The sequence below is a fragment of the Convolutriloba macropyga genome, chromosome 2 (genome assembly GCF_964194025.1).
Source record: "Convolutriloba macropyga chromosome 2, txConMacr16.3, whole genome shotgun sequence".
Taxonomy (NCBI): Eukaryota; Metazoa; Xenacoelomorpha; order Acoela; family Convolutidae; genus Convolutriloba; species Convolutriloba macropyga.
In genome coordinates, this window is record NC_134469.1 from 71789376 (window position 1) to 71804381 (window position 15006).

The 15006-nt window shown below is 37.0% G+C and overlaps 1 protein-coding gene across 1 annotated transcript in view; it reads right to left on the reverse strand.

Moving 5' to 3' along the window:
* The window catches only part of LOC142334676 (mitogen-activated protein kinase kinase kinase kinase 5-like), a 255273-nt gene that overhangs the window by 171938 nt on the left and 68329 nt on the right, over positions 1 to 15006 (reverse strand). The window contains exon 7 of the mRNA XM_075382898.1: positions 9193 to 9327. Within this exon, the coding sequence (XP_075239013.1) occupies positions 9193 to 9327 (135 nt within the window). The remainder of the gene's footprint in view (positions 1 to 9192; positions 9328 to 15006) is intronic.

Consider the following 15006-nt stretch of genomic DNA (forward strand, 5'->3'; position numbering starts at 1 on the left):
CTTCCGCCCCTACTCAGGCTTGAACCCCTGCCCATCGCTTCACAGTCATAGGTCTAATCCTTTTCGCTACCGACGCCTGTTGCTTTTGTCTATTCAACTGACTCCATGCGAAAATTTTTGGTCATTGGCTTGTTGTCTCGCTTGGTTTTGTTAAACTGCATTCTTAATGAGCACAAAAACTTGTTCAGATCGGGAGCTTAAGCATGGTGGAGTAGGCTGCATGTTTAAGGATCGTTAAAGCATGTTAAGATAGGACAGCTGTTAACCATTGCGCTCAAATGCGACTTACATTTAAAATATTAGATAGATAGATGAAAGGTAATTAATGAAATGCAGAACGAATGAGTGAACATAGAACCAAAGGAAGATATAGAAGATAATTAAAAGGAAAGAGATGAAGAACAGAAGATAAAGATATCCAAATCCCAAACCTTTACACCAGTACACTAAGCATCCATTTCCGCCCCTACTCAGGCTTGAACCACTGCCCATCGCTTCACAGTCATAGGTCTAACCCCTTGCGCTACCGAAGCCTGTTGCTTTTGTCTAATCAACTGACTCCATGCGAAATTTTTTGGTCATTGTCTTTTTTGTCTCGCTTGTTTTTGTTAAGCTGTACTCTTAATGAGCACAAAAACTTTTTCAGATCGGGAGCTTAAGCATGGTGGAGTAGGCTGCATGTTTAAGTATTGTTAAAGCATGTGAAGGTAGGACAGCTGTTAATCATTGTGCTCAAATGCGACCTACATTTAAAATAGTAGATAGAACGATAGATGAAAGGCAGAGAATGAAATGCAGAACGAATGAGTGAACATAGAACCAAAGGAAGATATAGAAAACAATTAAAAGGAAAGAGATGAAGAACAGAAGATAAAGATATCCAAATCCCAAACCTTTACACCAGTACACTAAGCATCCGTTTCCACCCCTACTCAGGCTTGAACCCCTGCCCATCGCTTCACAGTCTTAGGTCTAATCCCTTGCGCTAACGAAGCCTGTTGCTTTTGTCTATTCAACTGAATCCATGCGAAAATTTTTGGTCATTGGCTTTTTGTCTCGCTTGTTTTTGTTAAACTGCATTCTTAATGAGCACAAAAACTTGTTCAGATCGGGAGCTTAAGCATGGTGGAGTAGGCTGCGTGTTAAAGATTGTTACAGCAAGTGAAGATAGGACAGCTGTTAATCATTGTGCTCAAATGCGATTTACGTTTGAAATAATAGATAGAACGATAGATGAAAGGGAGAGAATGAAATGCAGAACGAATGAGTGAACATAGAACCAAAGGAAGATATAGAAAACAATTAAAAGGAAAGAGATGAAGAACAGAAGATAAAGACATCCAAATCCCAAACCTTTACACCAGTACACTAAGCATCCATTTCCCCCCTACTCAGGCTTGAACCCCTACCCATCGCTTCACAGTCATAGGTCTAATCCCTTGCGCTACCCAAGCCTGTTGATTTTGTCTATTCAACTGACTCCATGCAAAAATTTTTGGTCATTGGCTTTTTGCCTCGCTTGCTTTTGTTAAGCTGTACTCTTAATGAGCACAAAAACTTTTTCAGATCGGGAGCTTAAGCATGGTGGAGTAGGCTGCATGTTTAAGTATTGTTAAAGCATGTGAAGGTAGGACAGCTGTTAATCATTGTGCTCAAATGCGACCTACATTTAAAATAATAGATAGAACGATAGATGAAAGGGAGAGAATGAAATGCAGAACGAATGAGTGAACATAGAACCAAAGGAAGATATAGAAAACAATTAAAAGGAAAGAGATGAAGAACAGAAGATAAAGATATTCATATTCCAAACCTTTACACCAGTACACTAAGCATCCACTTCCGCCCCTACTCAGGCATGAACCCCTGCCCATCGCTTCACAGTCATAGGTCTAATCCCTTGCGCTACCGAAGCCTGTGGCTTTTGTCTAATCAACTGACTCCATGCGAAATTTTTTGGTCATTGGCTTTTTGTCTCAATTGCTTTTTTTAAGCTGCATTCTTAATGAGCACAAAAACTTGTTGAGATCGGGAGCTTAAGCATGGTGGAGTAGGCTGCATGTTTAAGGATTGTTAAAGCAAGTGAAGATAGGACAGCTGTTGATCATTGTGCTCAAATGCGACTTACATTTTAAAAAATAGATAGAACGATAGATGAAAGGGAGAGAATGAAATGCAGAACGAATGACTGAACATAGAACCAAAGGAAGATAGAAAACAAAATAAGAGGAAAGAGATGAAGAACAGAAGATAAAGATATCCAAATCCCAAACCTTTACATCATTACACTAAGCATCCACTTCCCCCTACTCAGGCTTGAACCCCTACCCATCGCTTCACAGTCATAGGTCTAATCCCTTGCGCTACCCAAGCCTGTTGATTTTGTCTATTCAACTGACTCCATGCAAAAATTTTTGGTCATTGGCTTTTTGTCTCGCTTGCTTTTTTTAAGCTGCATTCTTAATGAGCACAAAAATTTGTTGAGATCGGGAGCTTAAGCATGGTGGAGTAGGCTGCATGTTTAAGGATTGTTAAAGCAAGTGAAGATAGGACAGCTGTTAATCATTGTGCTCAAATGCGACTTACATTTAAAAAATAGATAGAACGATAGATGAAAGGGAGAGAATGAAATGCAGAACGAATGACTGAACATAGAACCAAAGGAAGATATAGAAAACAAAATAAGAGGAAAGAGATGAAGAACAGAAGATAAAGATATCCAAATCCCATACTTTTACATCATTACACTAAGCATCCATTTCCCTCTACTCAGGCTTGAACCCCTACCCATCGCTTCACAGTCATAGGTCTAATCCCTTGCGCTACCCAAGCCTGTTGATTTTGTCTATTCAACTGACTCCATGCGAAAATTTTTGGTCATTGGCTTTTTGTCTCGCTTGTTTTTGTTAAGCTGTATTCTTAATGGGCACAAAAACTTTTTCAGATCGGGAGCTTAAGCATGGTGGAGTAGGCTGCATGTTTAAGTATTGTTAAAGCATGTGAAGATAGGACAGCTGTTAATCATTGTGCTCAAATGCGACTTACATTTAAAACAATAGATAGATGAAAGGTAGAGAATGAAATGTAGAACGAATGAGTGAATATAGAACCAAAGGAAGTTATAGAAAACAAATAAGAGGAAAGAGATGAAAAACAGAAGATAAAGAAATCCAAATCCCAAACCTTTACATCAGTACACTAAGCATCCATTTCCGCCCCTACTCAGGCTTGAACCCTGCCCATCGCTTCACAGTCATAGGTCTAATCCCTTGCGCTACCGAAGCCTGTTGCTTTTGTCTATTGAACTGACTCCATGCGAAAATTTTTGGTCATTGGCTTTTTGTCTCGCTTGCTTTTTTTAAGCTGCATTCTTAATGAGCACAAAAATTTGTTGAGATCGGGAGCTTAAGCATGGTGGAGTAGGCTGCATGTTTAAGGATTGTTAAAGCAAGTGAAGATAGGACAGCTGTTAATCATTGTGCTCAAATGCGACCTACATTTAAAATAATAGATAGAACGATATATGAAAGGGAGAGAATGAAATGCAGAACGAATGAGAACATAGAGCCAAAAGAAGATATAGAAAACAATTAAAAGGAAAGAGATGAAGAACAGAAGATAAAGATATTCATGTTCCAAACCTTTACACCAGTACACTAAGCATCCACTTCCGCGCCTACTCAGGCTTGAACCCCTGCCCATCGCTTCACAGTCATAGGTCTAATCCCTTGCGCTACCGAAGCCTGTTGCTTTTGTCTAATCAACTGACTCCATGCGAAATTTTTTGGTCATTGGCTTTTTGTCTCGCTTGCTTTTTTTAAGCTGCATTCTTAATGAGCACAAAAATTTGTTGAGATCGGGAGCTTAAGCATGGTGGAGTAGGCTGCATGTTTAAGGATTGTTATAGCAAGTGAAGATAGGACAGCTGTTAATCATTGTGCTCAAATGCGACTTACATTTAAAAAAAATAGATAGAACGATAGATGAAAGGGAGAGAATGAAATGCAGAACGAATGACTGAACATAGAACCAAAGGAAGATATAGAAAACAAAATAAGAGGAAAGAGATGAAGAACAGAAGATAAAGATATCCAAATCCCAAACCTCTACATCATTACACTAAGCATCCATTTCCCCTCTACTCAGGCTTGAACCCCTACCCATCGCTTCACAGTCATAGGTCTAATCCCTTGCGCTACCCAAGCCTGTTGATTTTGTCTATTCAACTGACTCCATGCGAAAATTTTTGGTCATTGGCTTTTTGTCTCGCTTGCTTTTTTTAAGCTGCATTCTTAATGAGCACAAAAATTTGTTGAGATTGGGAGCTTAAGCATGGTGGAGTAGGCTGCATGTTTAAGGATTGTTAAAGCAAGTGAAGATAGGACAGCTGTTAATCATTGTGCTCAAATGCGACCTACATTTAAAATAATAGATAGAACGATAGATGAAAGGGAGAGAATGAAATGCAGAACGAATGAGTGAACATAGAGCCAAAAGAAGATATAGAAAACAATTAAAAGGAAAGAGATGAAGAACAGAAGATAAAGATATTCATGTTCCAAACCTTTACACCAGTACACTAAGCATCCACTTCCGCCCCTACTCAGGCTTGAACCCCTGCCCATCGCTTCACAGTCATAGGTCTAATCCCTTGCGCTACCGAAGCCTGTTGCTTTTGTCTAATCAACTGACTCCATGCGAAATTTTTTGGTCATTGGCTTTTTGTCTCGCTTGCTTTTTTTAAGCTGCATTCTTAATGAGCACAAAAATTTGTTCAGATCGGGAGCTTAAGCATGGTGGAGTAGGCTGCATGTTTAAGGATTGTTAAAGCAAGTGAAGATAGGACAGCTGTTAATCATTGTGCTCAAATGCGACGTACATTTAAAAAAATAGATAGAAAGATAGACGAAAGGGAGAGAATGAAATGCAGAACGAATGACTGAACATAGAACCAAAGGAAGATATAGAAAACAAAATAAGAGGAAAGAGATGAAGATCAGAAGATAAAGATATCCAAATCCCAAACCTTTACATCATTACACTAAGCATCCATTTCCCCTCTACTCAGGCTTGAACCCCTACCCATCGCTTCACAGTCATAGGTCTAATCCCTTGCGCTACCCAAGCCTGTTGATTTTGTCTATTCAACTGGCTCCATGCGAAAATTTTTGGTCATTGGCTTTTTGTCTCGCTTGTTTTTGTTAAGCTGTATTCTTAATGGGCACAAAAACTTTTTCAGATCGGGAGCTTAAGCATGGTGGAGTAGGCTGCATGTTTAAGTATTGTTAAAGCATGTGAAGATAGGACAGCTGTTAATCATTGTGCTCAAATGCGACTTACATTTAAAATAATAGATTTTAAACCTCGGAGAATACCTTTAATTCTACAACATTTGTTGACAACACCCGTAAAAAAAGTTTAACATCGTTGACAATGTTTGTGAGTGACACACTTGATGCTTTCTAATGTTCTACTACAAGAACAAATGCGTTACTTAAAGCCGGAATTTCTAACTCCCAAAACGCAATCCTCAAAATTCGTATTTGAGACGATTAATCTAATTACCCTTTTAAAACACAAATAAAGCCGAGATCATTAGATTAGCTTCTAATAAGCATTAAAAATAGTTCAATTGCTTGCCAACTTTTTGAGATGGGGGAAATGGAGCGAATCAAGAAAAGCTTTTCAAATTTGTCTTCTGAAAAGCAAAGAATCAATTTAATTAGCCCAACTGCATTTAATATAGAAATGAGAACAGGGCATTGAAATATATTAAAGCCCCCTTTCAGATATGCCGTAAGATTACAAAAGCTTCATTGATGCTCAAAGTTTAAAATCGCCTCTTCAACTTCACTCTTCCGCTAGTTAAACTTGGGTAAACTCACCAATAATAAGTAAAATAAAAGAACGGACTAATTAACTATCGTACCTTTAAGATATCACCTCCAACATAACGAGACCAAAAACGGTCACCAATTGACAAACACACCTAAGTAAAAAGTGAATAGCAAAACTTCATTATACCAGATTCAACTCCTTCGTTAATATTTTTTCTGCAAAAACTTGTGCTCGAAACCCGTCCACTAGAAGCCGGTCGAAACATGCTTATGCAATCAAAAACACAAAACATCGCTGACAAATTGCCGCCACTGACTGTTTTACGCACATCGAGATTGAAACAAAGACGATATAAAAAACATACCCGGCAGATTGCCGAAATATAGCCGCCGTTGATTTCCATAACCAAGATTGGGATTGAAAGAAAAGAAAAAAAACTAGAAAAAAAATTGATCTTTGTACAAACAATTTTAAAGTGCGAACTATTTTGAGTTCATTTTGGAGCTGAACATGCTCTTGTTTCGTCGTGCGACCACACAGGGGCTAGTATCAATGCCAATAAGCATTAGAGATGGTAACTAAGAACAAAGTTTGAGTAACGGGCATCTAAAATCGGGCTTAAGGGGTTTATCCCGTTTCTATTTCTGATTTCGTTTTTATTGTGCTTACTCTTTTAATTTTGAATTGCTTTGCTGAGCAACTGCTGTCTTAAAACACTTTCAGCAGAATGATAGAAGAGTGAAACTAGCCTAGAGAGGTCAAAAAGATTTCATGCAAAACGTCGAAAAGGCGGCAAAATGAGGTAAAGCGTTAAATTTTTATCCGACGAAGTAAAAACAATATGAGCACTATAATAGCCGGCTGAGAAGCTGAGGCGGCTATTAAAAAGAAAAGACAGAAATTGACAATTTTTTTTCCTAAGTTGTAAAAATTGCTCGTATTCGGTGTGCAGTTTCGGTTAGATTCTAAACCTATACTTACTACAGCTTCTAAACTGAAGGCTATTAAGCATAATACCAATGCCAGCAAGCACTCGCTTTGATAATCTAATACATTATGACTTAATGGCAAAGATTAATATGTTTATCCGTCTCTTCTAATATTGCTCTTTTGACTTTGACCGTATTCACTACATTACGTTATTCAAAACGCAAAAAAAATTTAAATCAATTCAGTTGAAACAGAGAGAAGTAAGTCAGAAGTCAAACGCAAAAATTGTGATTAATGTAAAACTAAAAACGTGATCAAGAGGTAAAGCGAAAATAAAAAAGGAGAGCGACTAAATATCCGTTTGATAGGCTCACGGCGGCTATGAATTAGAAACTTAAAATTTTAATTAACCAACCTTCTAAAACGAAGGTAATTGAGCTTAATAGGAATACTAGCTAGCAATCGCTCTAATGAACTTGAATAGCCAAATTCTCTATAACTTAATGACCAGGCTTCATAGGATTATCCCGTTTCCTTTGCTGTTGCTATTTTGACTGACCATATTCACTACATTGCGTAATTGAATAAGTGAAAGAATTTAAAAGGCATTCAGTTGAAACAATGAGCGATGACAAAGATTGACGTAAGTCAGGAGCTAAACCTGAAAGCTATGACATGTGTAAAAAGAAAAATGTGAATAAAGAGAATCAAAAAAACGTGTGAAAAGTCTTGAATTTTAATCTATAGATCTGAATGAAAAAGACTGACATTATTCCAGCGGCATCAAAATTTGTTAAAATTGCATGAAAAGACCACAAGACTAATAAAATTGCCTCGAAATTTGTTGGAGAACAATTGCAAACAATTAGGTATCTAAGTCATCAAAAATACTAGCTAAAAACTGCCAATAAACTTAACATATTACGCCGTATCATTAGGGAAATAATAAAAAGGTTATAAACATAGCTCACATATTGCAACAAAATAGCCGCAAACGCTTTGCAGATGATCTGCATTCTAAAAGAACAATAAAAAGACAGACCAACAAAATACTCTTTTCATTAAAGGAAGAAATGTTATATTTGTACAAGTTATTGCTGCCTCTGTTCGCTGTACACCCTTCATTTAGAGTGACACACATTCACTTGACCTTATCTCTTGGAATTAAAGTAAAGAAACGTCTATTTCAAAGTGAGGAAGCCATTTTTGAAAGTGAGGTAAGTCACGTGTGACCAAAAACTGCACACGAATGAACAAAAAATTGCTCCAATAAGAGTGAGAAATGACATCACGCACGCACTTCAATTGAAATTGCATGAACGAAAGAACAAAAAGCATATTAGAAGTGGTTATGACGTCACATGGTTAAAACAAAAATCTTGACAAAATAAAAAACACAAGAAAAGGCCAATAATCGCCCCAGCTATTACTGTGCGACTATTAATGAATAAGCAACAAAACGGGCAGAACTCTCAAGGCAACAAAAATCCTCGGAAATTAAATAGCGCTAGAGTCTTGAATAACCATTGGTATGATTTCAAACAACTAACTATGTTCATTTATGCCCCAGTAATATTTTCCAGAATTGGCAGAAAACATTGGAGCAATAAAATTGGTGCATATAGTAACATAACCGACTAACGTCGGGCAAATTACTCTCAAACAATCGGCAAGCGGTTGGCTTCGTCAGTACTTAGCCACAGGCTAGCTTTATCTTAATTGAAGGGGCGTGAGGTGAGCACAGCGGGGGCTGCACCGGTGGCGCAGCTGAGGAGGTGGGGTCAACCTCTAGGAACCACCCTTCACACCATAAGTATAAGTCTCCAAAAGTTTCTGTGAATCGCATACTTGAGGATTAGTGAGCTGTAAGGCTCTAAGAGCACTTAATTCCCGCTGGGTGCTACCTGTTTATCCCATTTTTGAGGACGAAAAGTCAAATGGGTCAGACGAAAAATCGGACATGCAACAAAAGGCATAAAAAAGACCGACAGGACCAATATAATTGCTGCAAACTTAGAGCAATTAATAATGCAAACTGAGGCAACTGACTGTTTGGGCTCGTAGTTGTAGTTGGGTGGTTGACCATGAGCCAATTCAATTGCCACAATGCCAAGAACCCATATTTCACATTTTTTCGAGTCATAATTATTCGAGGCATAAAAAGACCAACAGGACTAATATAATTGCTACAGACTTCGTTTGAGAGCAATTAATAATGCAAACTAAGGCAACTGACTGTTTGGGCTCGTAGATGTAGTTGGGTACTTGACCATGAGCCAATTCAATTGCCACAATGCCAAGAACCCATATTTCACATTTTTTCGAGTCATAATTATTCGAGGCATAAAAAAGACCAACAAGACCAATATAATTTCTACAAACTTCATTTGAGAGCAATTAATAATGCAAACTAAGGCAACTGACTGTTTGGGCTCGTAGTTGTAGTTGGGTGGTTGACCATGAGCCAATTCAATTGCCACAATGCCAAGAGCCCATATGTCACATTTATTCGAGTATGTCAGAGTCCGATTGTCTGCTGAGGCCATTTCAGGTGCCATCCTAAAACATCATCTTCGTTTACTCACACGAACATTTTAAGCATTATATCAAAAAAGTTATAATATGTTCAATTCGCACTACGCACCAGAACGTTAGCCAATTGATACTATTTTGGAGAGGTGAGTCATTACCACGGGCGACGACTTAAGTATTATGACTCAGCTTCAAGGGCAACAAAATGGTTTAAAAAACAGTTGTCTCATGAACTTGGTGCAAACACAAATAGAACATAAGTTTCAAGTAGCTGCAACAACCAAAACCAGCCCACGCCAGTAATTTGAGAAGAATTCGTCCGATGTTATTTGCTTATGTTTGGATACATCATTTTTCTTTCCGCTCGTATTTTCGGAAAGGCGCTTCATTTAGAATTTCTCTAATTAATTCATTGGTTACAGTTGGGCTACACTGATTTTACCGCTTTTAAATCGCTGGTAAAAGTGCGTTTATGACTCATTTGCTGAATAGTCAATAAGACATACCCGGCAGATTGCCGAAAAACTGCCACCATTGATTCCCCTAACATTGATCGGGATTAAAAGAACAGGATTGCGAGTCAATGCAAAATTGATTTTTGTACAAAAATATTTTGACAGTACGAACCATTTTGATGTCACTCTAGATGTCGTTTTTATGACTCCATCATTTAAGAAGGCGTTAATGAGCAACTGCTGTTTAAAATCGCCTTAAGCAGAAGGATAAAACTAGCCTAAAGAATTCAAAAAGATTTTACGATGAATGTTGAACAATTTAAAGACATAGCAGGACCAGTCCTAACACAATTCAAATAATTTTCAGCAAAAAAATTGAGACAAAAAATTAGACCTAGAATGGACAATAAATGAATGGATCGGGAAATCCACATAGAAAAACACCCTATCAAAAAATGGACAATAGCAAAAACCGAAGTCAAATTGTCGCACTGGACCAAATCAAAATCGACAGAGCTAATTTTGGTTCAAAGACCATTTTCTCAAATTACTTAGAAATTGGAGCGAAAAAATGGATTGAAAAGCTCTCACCTTTGAGGCATGAAAAATAACAACAAACATAGCAGAACAGTTCCTGAAAATCAATTCAAGAAATCTTCATGACTAAAAAAACTGATAAAAACAGTGGAAACAAGTCAGATTGCTGCATATTAACCGCATAAAAGAAAGGGAATTTCTATTCCAACATTTTTTTCTCTCACTACCTAGAGTGAAAATTTCACGCCGCAAGACCACTCGCCTCATCTCTGCAAAACTTGTGTACACATCCTGAAAAAAACAGCACTAGTTTTGAAGTACAATCCAAAGATATGAAATAACTGATAACCTGCCCATAACATTTTAACGAAAACTATAAACTAAAACAGTCAACAAAGCTCATGACACTATATGAGCAAAAGACAAAAACAAAATCTAAAACAATCAGAAAACTTCGTTTTCCAACAAAGTTTTTTTCATTTACCGATAACAAAAACAGTTCTAAAAATTTTGATTCTGATAGCTTAAGAATGAGCCATCCAATAAAAACAGTTTTTTGGGATTGATAGACAGCTAAAGCAAAAAAACCAATAAAAAATTGGCAAAAATCAGAATATTTGAAAAAAATTGTTAAAATCTTATAAACGATTGCTAAGAACAAGGAACTAAGAACGGCATTAATGAGATTGACAGGTCTCATCAAAAACCACCTAGATCAGACAGAAATTTTCAACCAAAATCTAGAAAAACAAAACTTCACAAGAAGTTTTGGGAACGCATAACTTCAAAGTCATGAACCCCAATAGCTAAGACATGGAAAAATTGAATACCCCCATTTGCCTCACAAGCAACAAGTTCTGTCATCAAAAATCAGTGATAAGTGGCAAAAAAGAATTATTCACTAATAACACTAATAATATCTGACAAAATCATAGAAAGCTTTAGCTGCTCGTTAACAAATTCAAACAATTGTAAAAAATAGGTGCAATTAGAGCACATGTGTATCAACGTTATAGCTTTCAATAATAATGAAAAAAAAGTAACTCGACGCACGTGCAAAAAAAGTTGCCTCTCAAAAACCAAAAAGTCGTTTAAGCGCCATTTTCTGAGTGCACTTTAAGGGAATTTTGAAAATCACACAGGAATCTTTAGCTGCATGGTACCCTTACGGCCTGAACAATGTTCAGGGGAGAGGATGGGCTGATGTGGGAGGCGAGGTGGGGTGGGGGATCAATTTCTAAGAACCGCCCTTCACACCATAAGTATAAGTTTACTAAACAGTTTCTGTTAATCAATTAGTTGGAGACTAGTGAGCTGAAAGGCTCTAAGAGAACTTAATCCCCACTGGGCGCTACATCTTTATCCAGTTTCTGAAGACGGTAGTCAAGTGGGCCAGACGAAAAATCGGCCAAGCGAAAAATTGCATAAAAGAGAAAAACAGGACTAATGTCAATGCTACAGACTTCGTTTGAGAGCAATTATTAAGAGATAAAAAGTCAGTTATGATAAAATATTTTCAAGCATTTTTACTGTATTTCAGCTTTAATGAGGGTAATAGATGATGATATTCGGCACATAAGCGCAGCTGAAGTGCGGCAAAAATAAAAGCGTTAAGGAGAGAGAGAGAGAGAGAGAGAGAGAGAGAGAGAGAGAGAGAGACAATGAGAGAAAACGTCAACGACAAAGAAAAGCAAAGATATTCCGACCGAAAGATAGAGAGAGAGAGAGAGAGAGAGAGAGAAAGAAAGAAAGTGAGCTAAGGAAATTTTCTATTATGCGATTTGACTCTTCAACTTCTAGCATTGATAGTAATTACATCAAAGAAAAACCCGGAAAAATGCAAAAAACAGCCGGCAGATTGCCGGGAAATAGCCGCGATAGATGCTTGTGGCGTTACATGAATTGAAACAACTATAGAAATAAAAAAAGACAGAACGACCACCAGTCCTTTAATAGACCACTAGATTTTTTGGGTGAGCTTCGGACTGTCATTTTTATGAGACACATAAGCTCTATAAGGAGAAAGCCCTAATAGGGCTTTTCAAACATAGGATCTTTTCCGTTTGTGCCCCCTCAGCTTAGTGGGCGCATATTATTTGCACCCCCCAGATGCACGTGCAATATTTGGGGGGGGCACAAACGGAAAAGATCCCAAAATTAATATTCGAAATCAAAAACTCAAGACTAATATTCAAGAATTAGGGCATATGTTTGGCACTACATAGATGCACACTATTGACCTTTAATAAGTAAATGTTCATAAAATTTAAAGTTTCATAAGTGAGCTCAGAAGTTATTTTTTTGAGCGAGGTAAGTCATTGAAAAAGTCAATTCCAAGAAGTCACGGTAAGACGAAACAAGAATCTGTTAGACGAAGTAAATAAAAATTTAGGAGCGCTATAATAGCCGCCTAGAATAGAGGACGCGGCTATTAATTACAAAAGCTTCAAGATTTCGAAGAGGAAAAAGATGTTCCAAACCAGTTTTGTCTCTGGACTTCTGTCATGTACCCATCTGCAAGACTTAAAAAGTTTCGTTGGCCAGTAATGATCGTTGACCTCAGAAAAAGGCCAAAAAATTCAAAAATTTTGAAAAAAAACGAAAATTTTAACAAACTTTTGCTAAAATTCAAGATATTAAAATCTCCAAAACCACTTCATTATCTCCGGAGACTATCCAGGATCCCTACTTCAAGCCTTGAATAGTTTCACTGGCTCATAAAAATCTATAAACTTAGCCTATGATAACATTCAGAAAAACTTGAAAAAAAAATTTATCAAAAAAGGCTACAACTCGAGTTATTAAAATACTGATAAACATTCCCTTATATCTAAAAACTTTGCATCAGCTTAATATCAAACATAAAAGGAGTTCCCTGGGCTACTGATGCCGGAAGAATCAAAAACATTCAGAAATATTCATAAAATTTACAATTTTTTTTAATAAAATTGCCTAAATTTGCGACATTAAAATTTGAAAAACAATCCATTACAACTATAAACTCAGCAGCAATCTATAATCAAACCCTAGATGATGTTCCTAGGCTCTTGAGCCTGGGAAAACCTAATAAAATGACAAAATACTTCAAAAACTTTGAAAATTGCAAGCTTTATAAAAAAACATTGCAAAAATTCGAGATGTTAACAAAACTTTAAAACCATTCGATCGCCAGTAAACAATTTCTAGTGACTTACAATCAAACCCTAAAGGAGGTTTTCTGGCCCCTGGTGCTAGAAAAACCTGAATAACGACAATTACTGTCCAAACAAATTGAAGAAAATCGAAAGTTTTGTCAAAAAGCTAAAATTCGTGATTTTAAAATCTTGATAAACACTCCATTAAATCTAGAAATTTTGTAGTAACCTATTATCAAACCCAAAAGTAGGCTCCTTGGCTCTTGAGGCTGAAGAAACCTTAAGACTGACAAAAAAAAATTCAAAAAAATTATAAAATTACTTTAAATTTGCTTGTGTTTTTTTTTTGGAGTACCAAAACATATAGCTCTCAAAATGGCCATTAAAAAGGCTTATGTCTTACAAAGGACCTTTATCAACTTCATCCAGCCTCACCGTTAGACTGATGCAACACAAAAATGAACATACCCGGCAGATTGCCGGAAAATAGCCGCCGTTGATTCCAATAAGCATGATTGGGATTGAAAGATTAGATATTGAAAAAAATTTTTGTACAAAAACATTTTTTAAGTCCGATTTATTTTGATGGCATTTCGTAGTTGAAAATAACGTACTTCTGCTTCTTCGAGAGAGGATACAGGGGCTACTATCAATACCAATAAGCATTAGAGATGGTAACTAAGACTTATAGGAACGACGTTCAAATAGCGGGCATCTAAAATTGGGCTTTATGGGTTTATCCCGTTTCAATTTCTGACTTCAATTTTTACACTGACTTTGTTCATTTCGAATTGCTTTGCTGAGCAACTGATGTTCAAAATCACTTTTAGCAGAATGAGAGAAGAGAGAAACTAGCCTAGAGAAGTCAAAAAGATATCACGCAAAATGTTGAAAAAGCGGCAAAATGAGGTAAAGCGAAACAATTTTTTATTCGACGAAGTAAAAAAAGGAGCGTTATAATAGCCGGCTGAGAAGATGAGGGCAGCTATTAAAAATATGACAAAAAACACAAAAAAAAGGCAGCATTTTGGGCTCAAAAACTCCTAAAAATGACCTTTAACCTTAAACTACGGCCTTCCCAGTACCTTCATCAAACAAAGCACTTGAAGGACTACTAAACGCAGCTAATGGCCTCTAATGAAACTTAATGCCCGCTGGGCGCTACCTGTTTATCCCGTTTTTAAGGACGAAAAGTGAAATGGGTCAGACGAAAAACCGGTCAAGCGAAAAATTGCATTAAAAAAGATGAACAGGACAAATATCGCTACAAGCTTCTCTTGAGAGCAATTAAAAAGACAGCGCACCAATACAATCTTAATACTTTGGATTGTAAAAAAATAAGGGGTCGCTATAATAGCCCGCTGAGAAGATGAGGGCTGATGTAAAACCCTACTGATAATTTTTCTGGTATTAAAAATATGTTGAGATGGAGATTGTACAGGTAAACTTCCCAAACAGCCGACAATTTCTGCACTAAGAATGTGCTGGTTGTTCTTTTTTTGAGGAAATGAAAAAATCTGATAAAAATCTGGGTTCTCTTATCTTCTTTTTCGCTAATGCTTAAGATTTTAATTTAACGA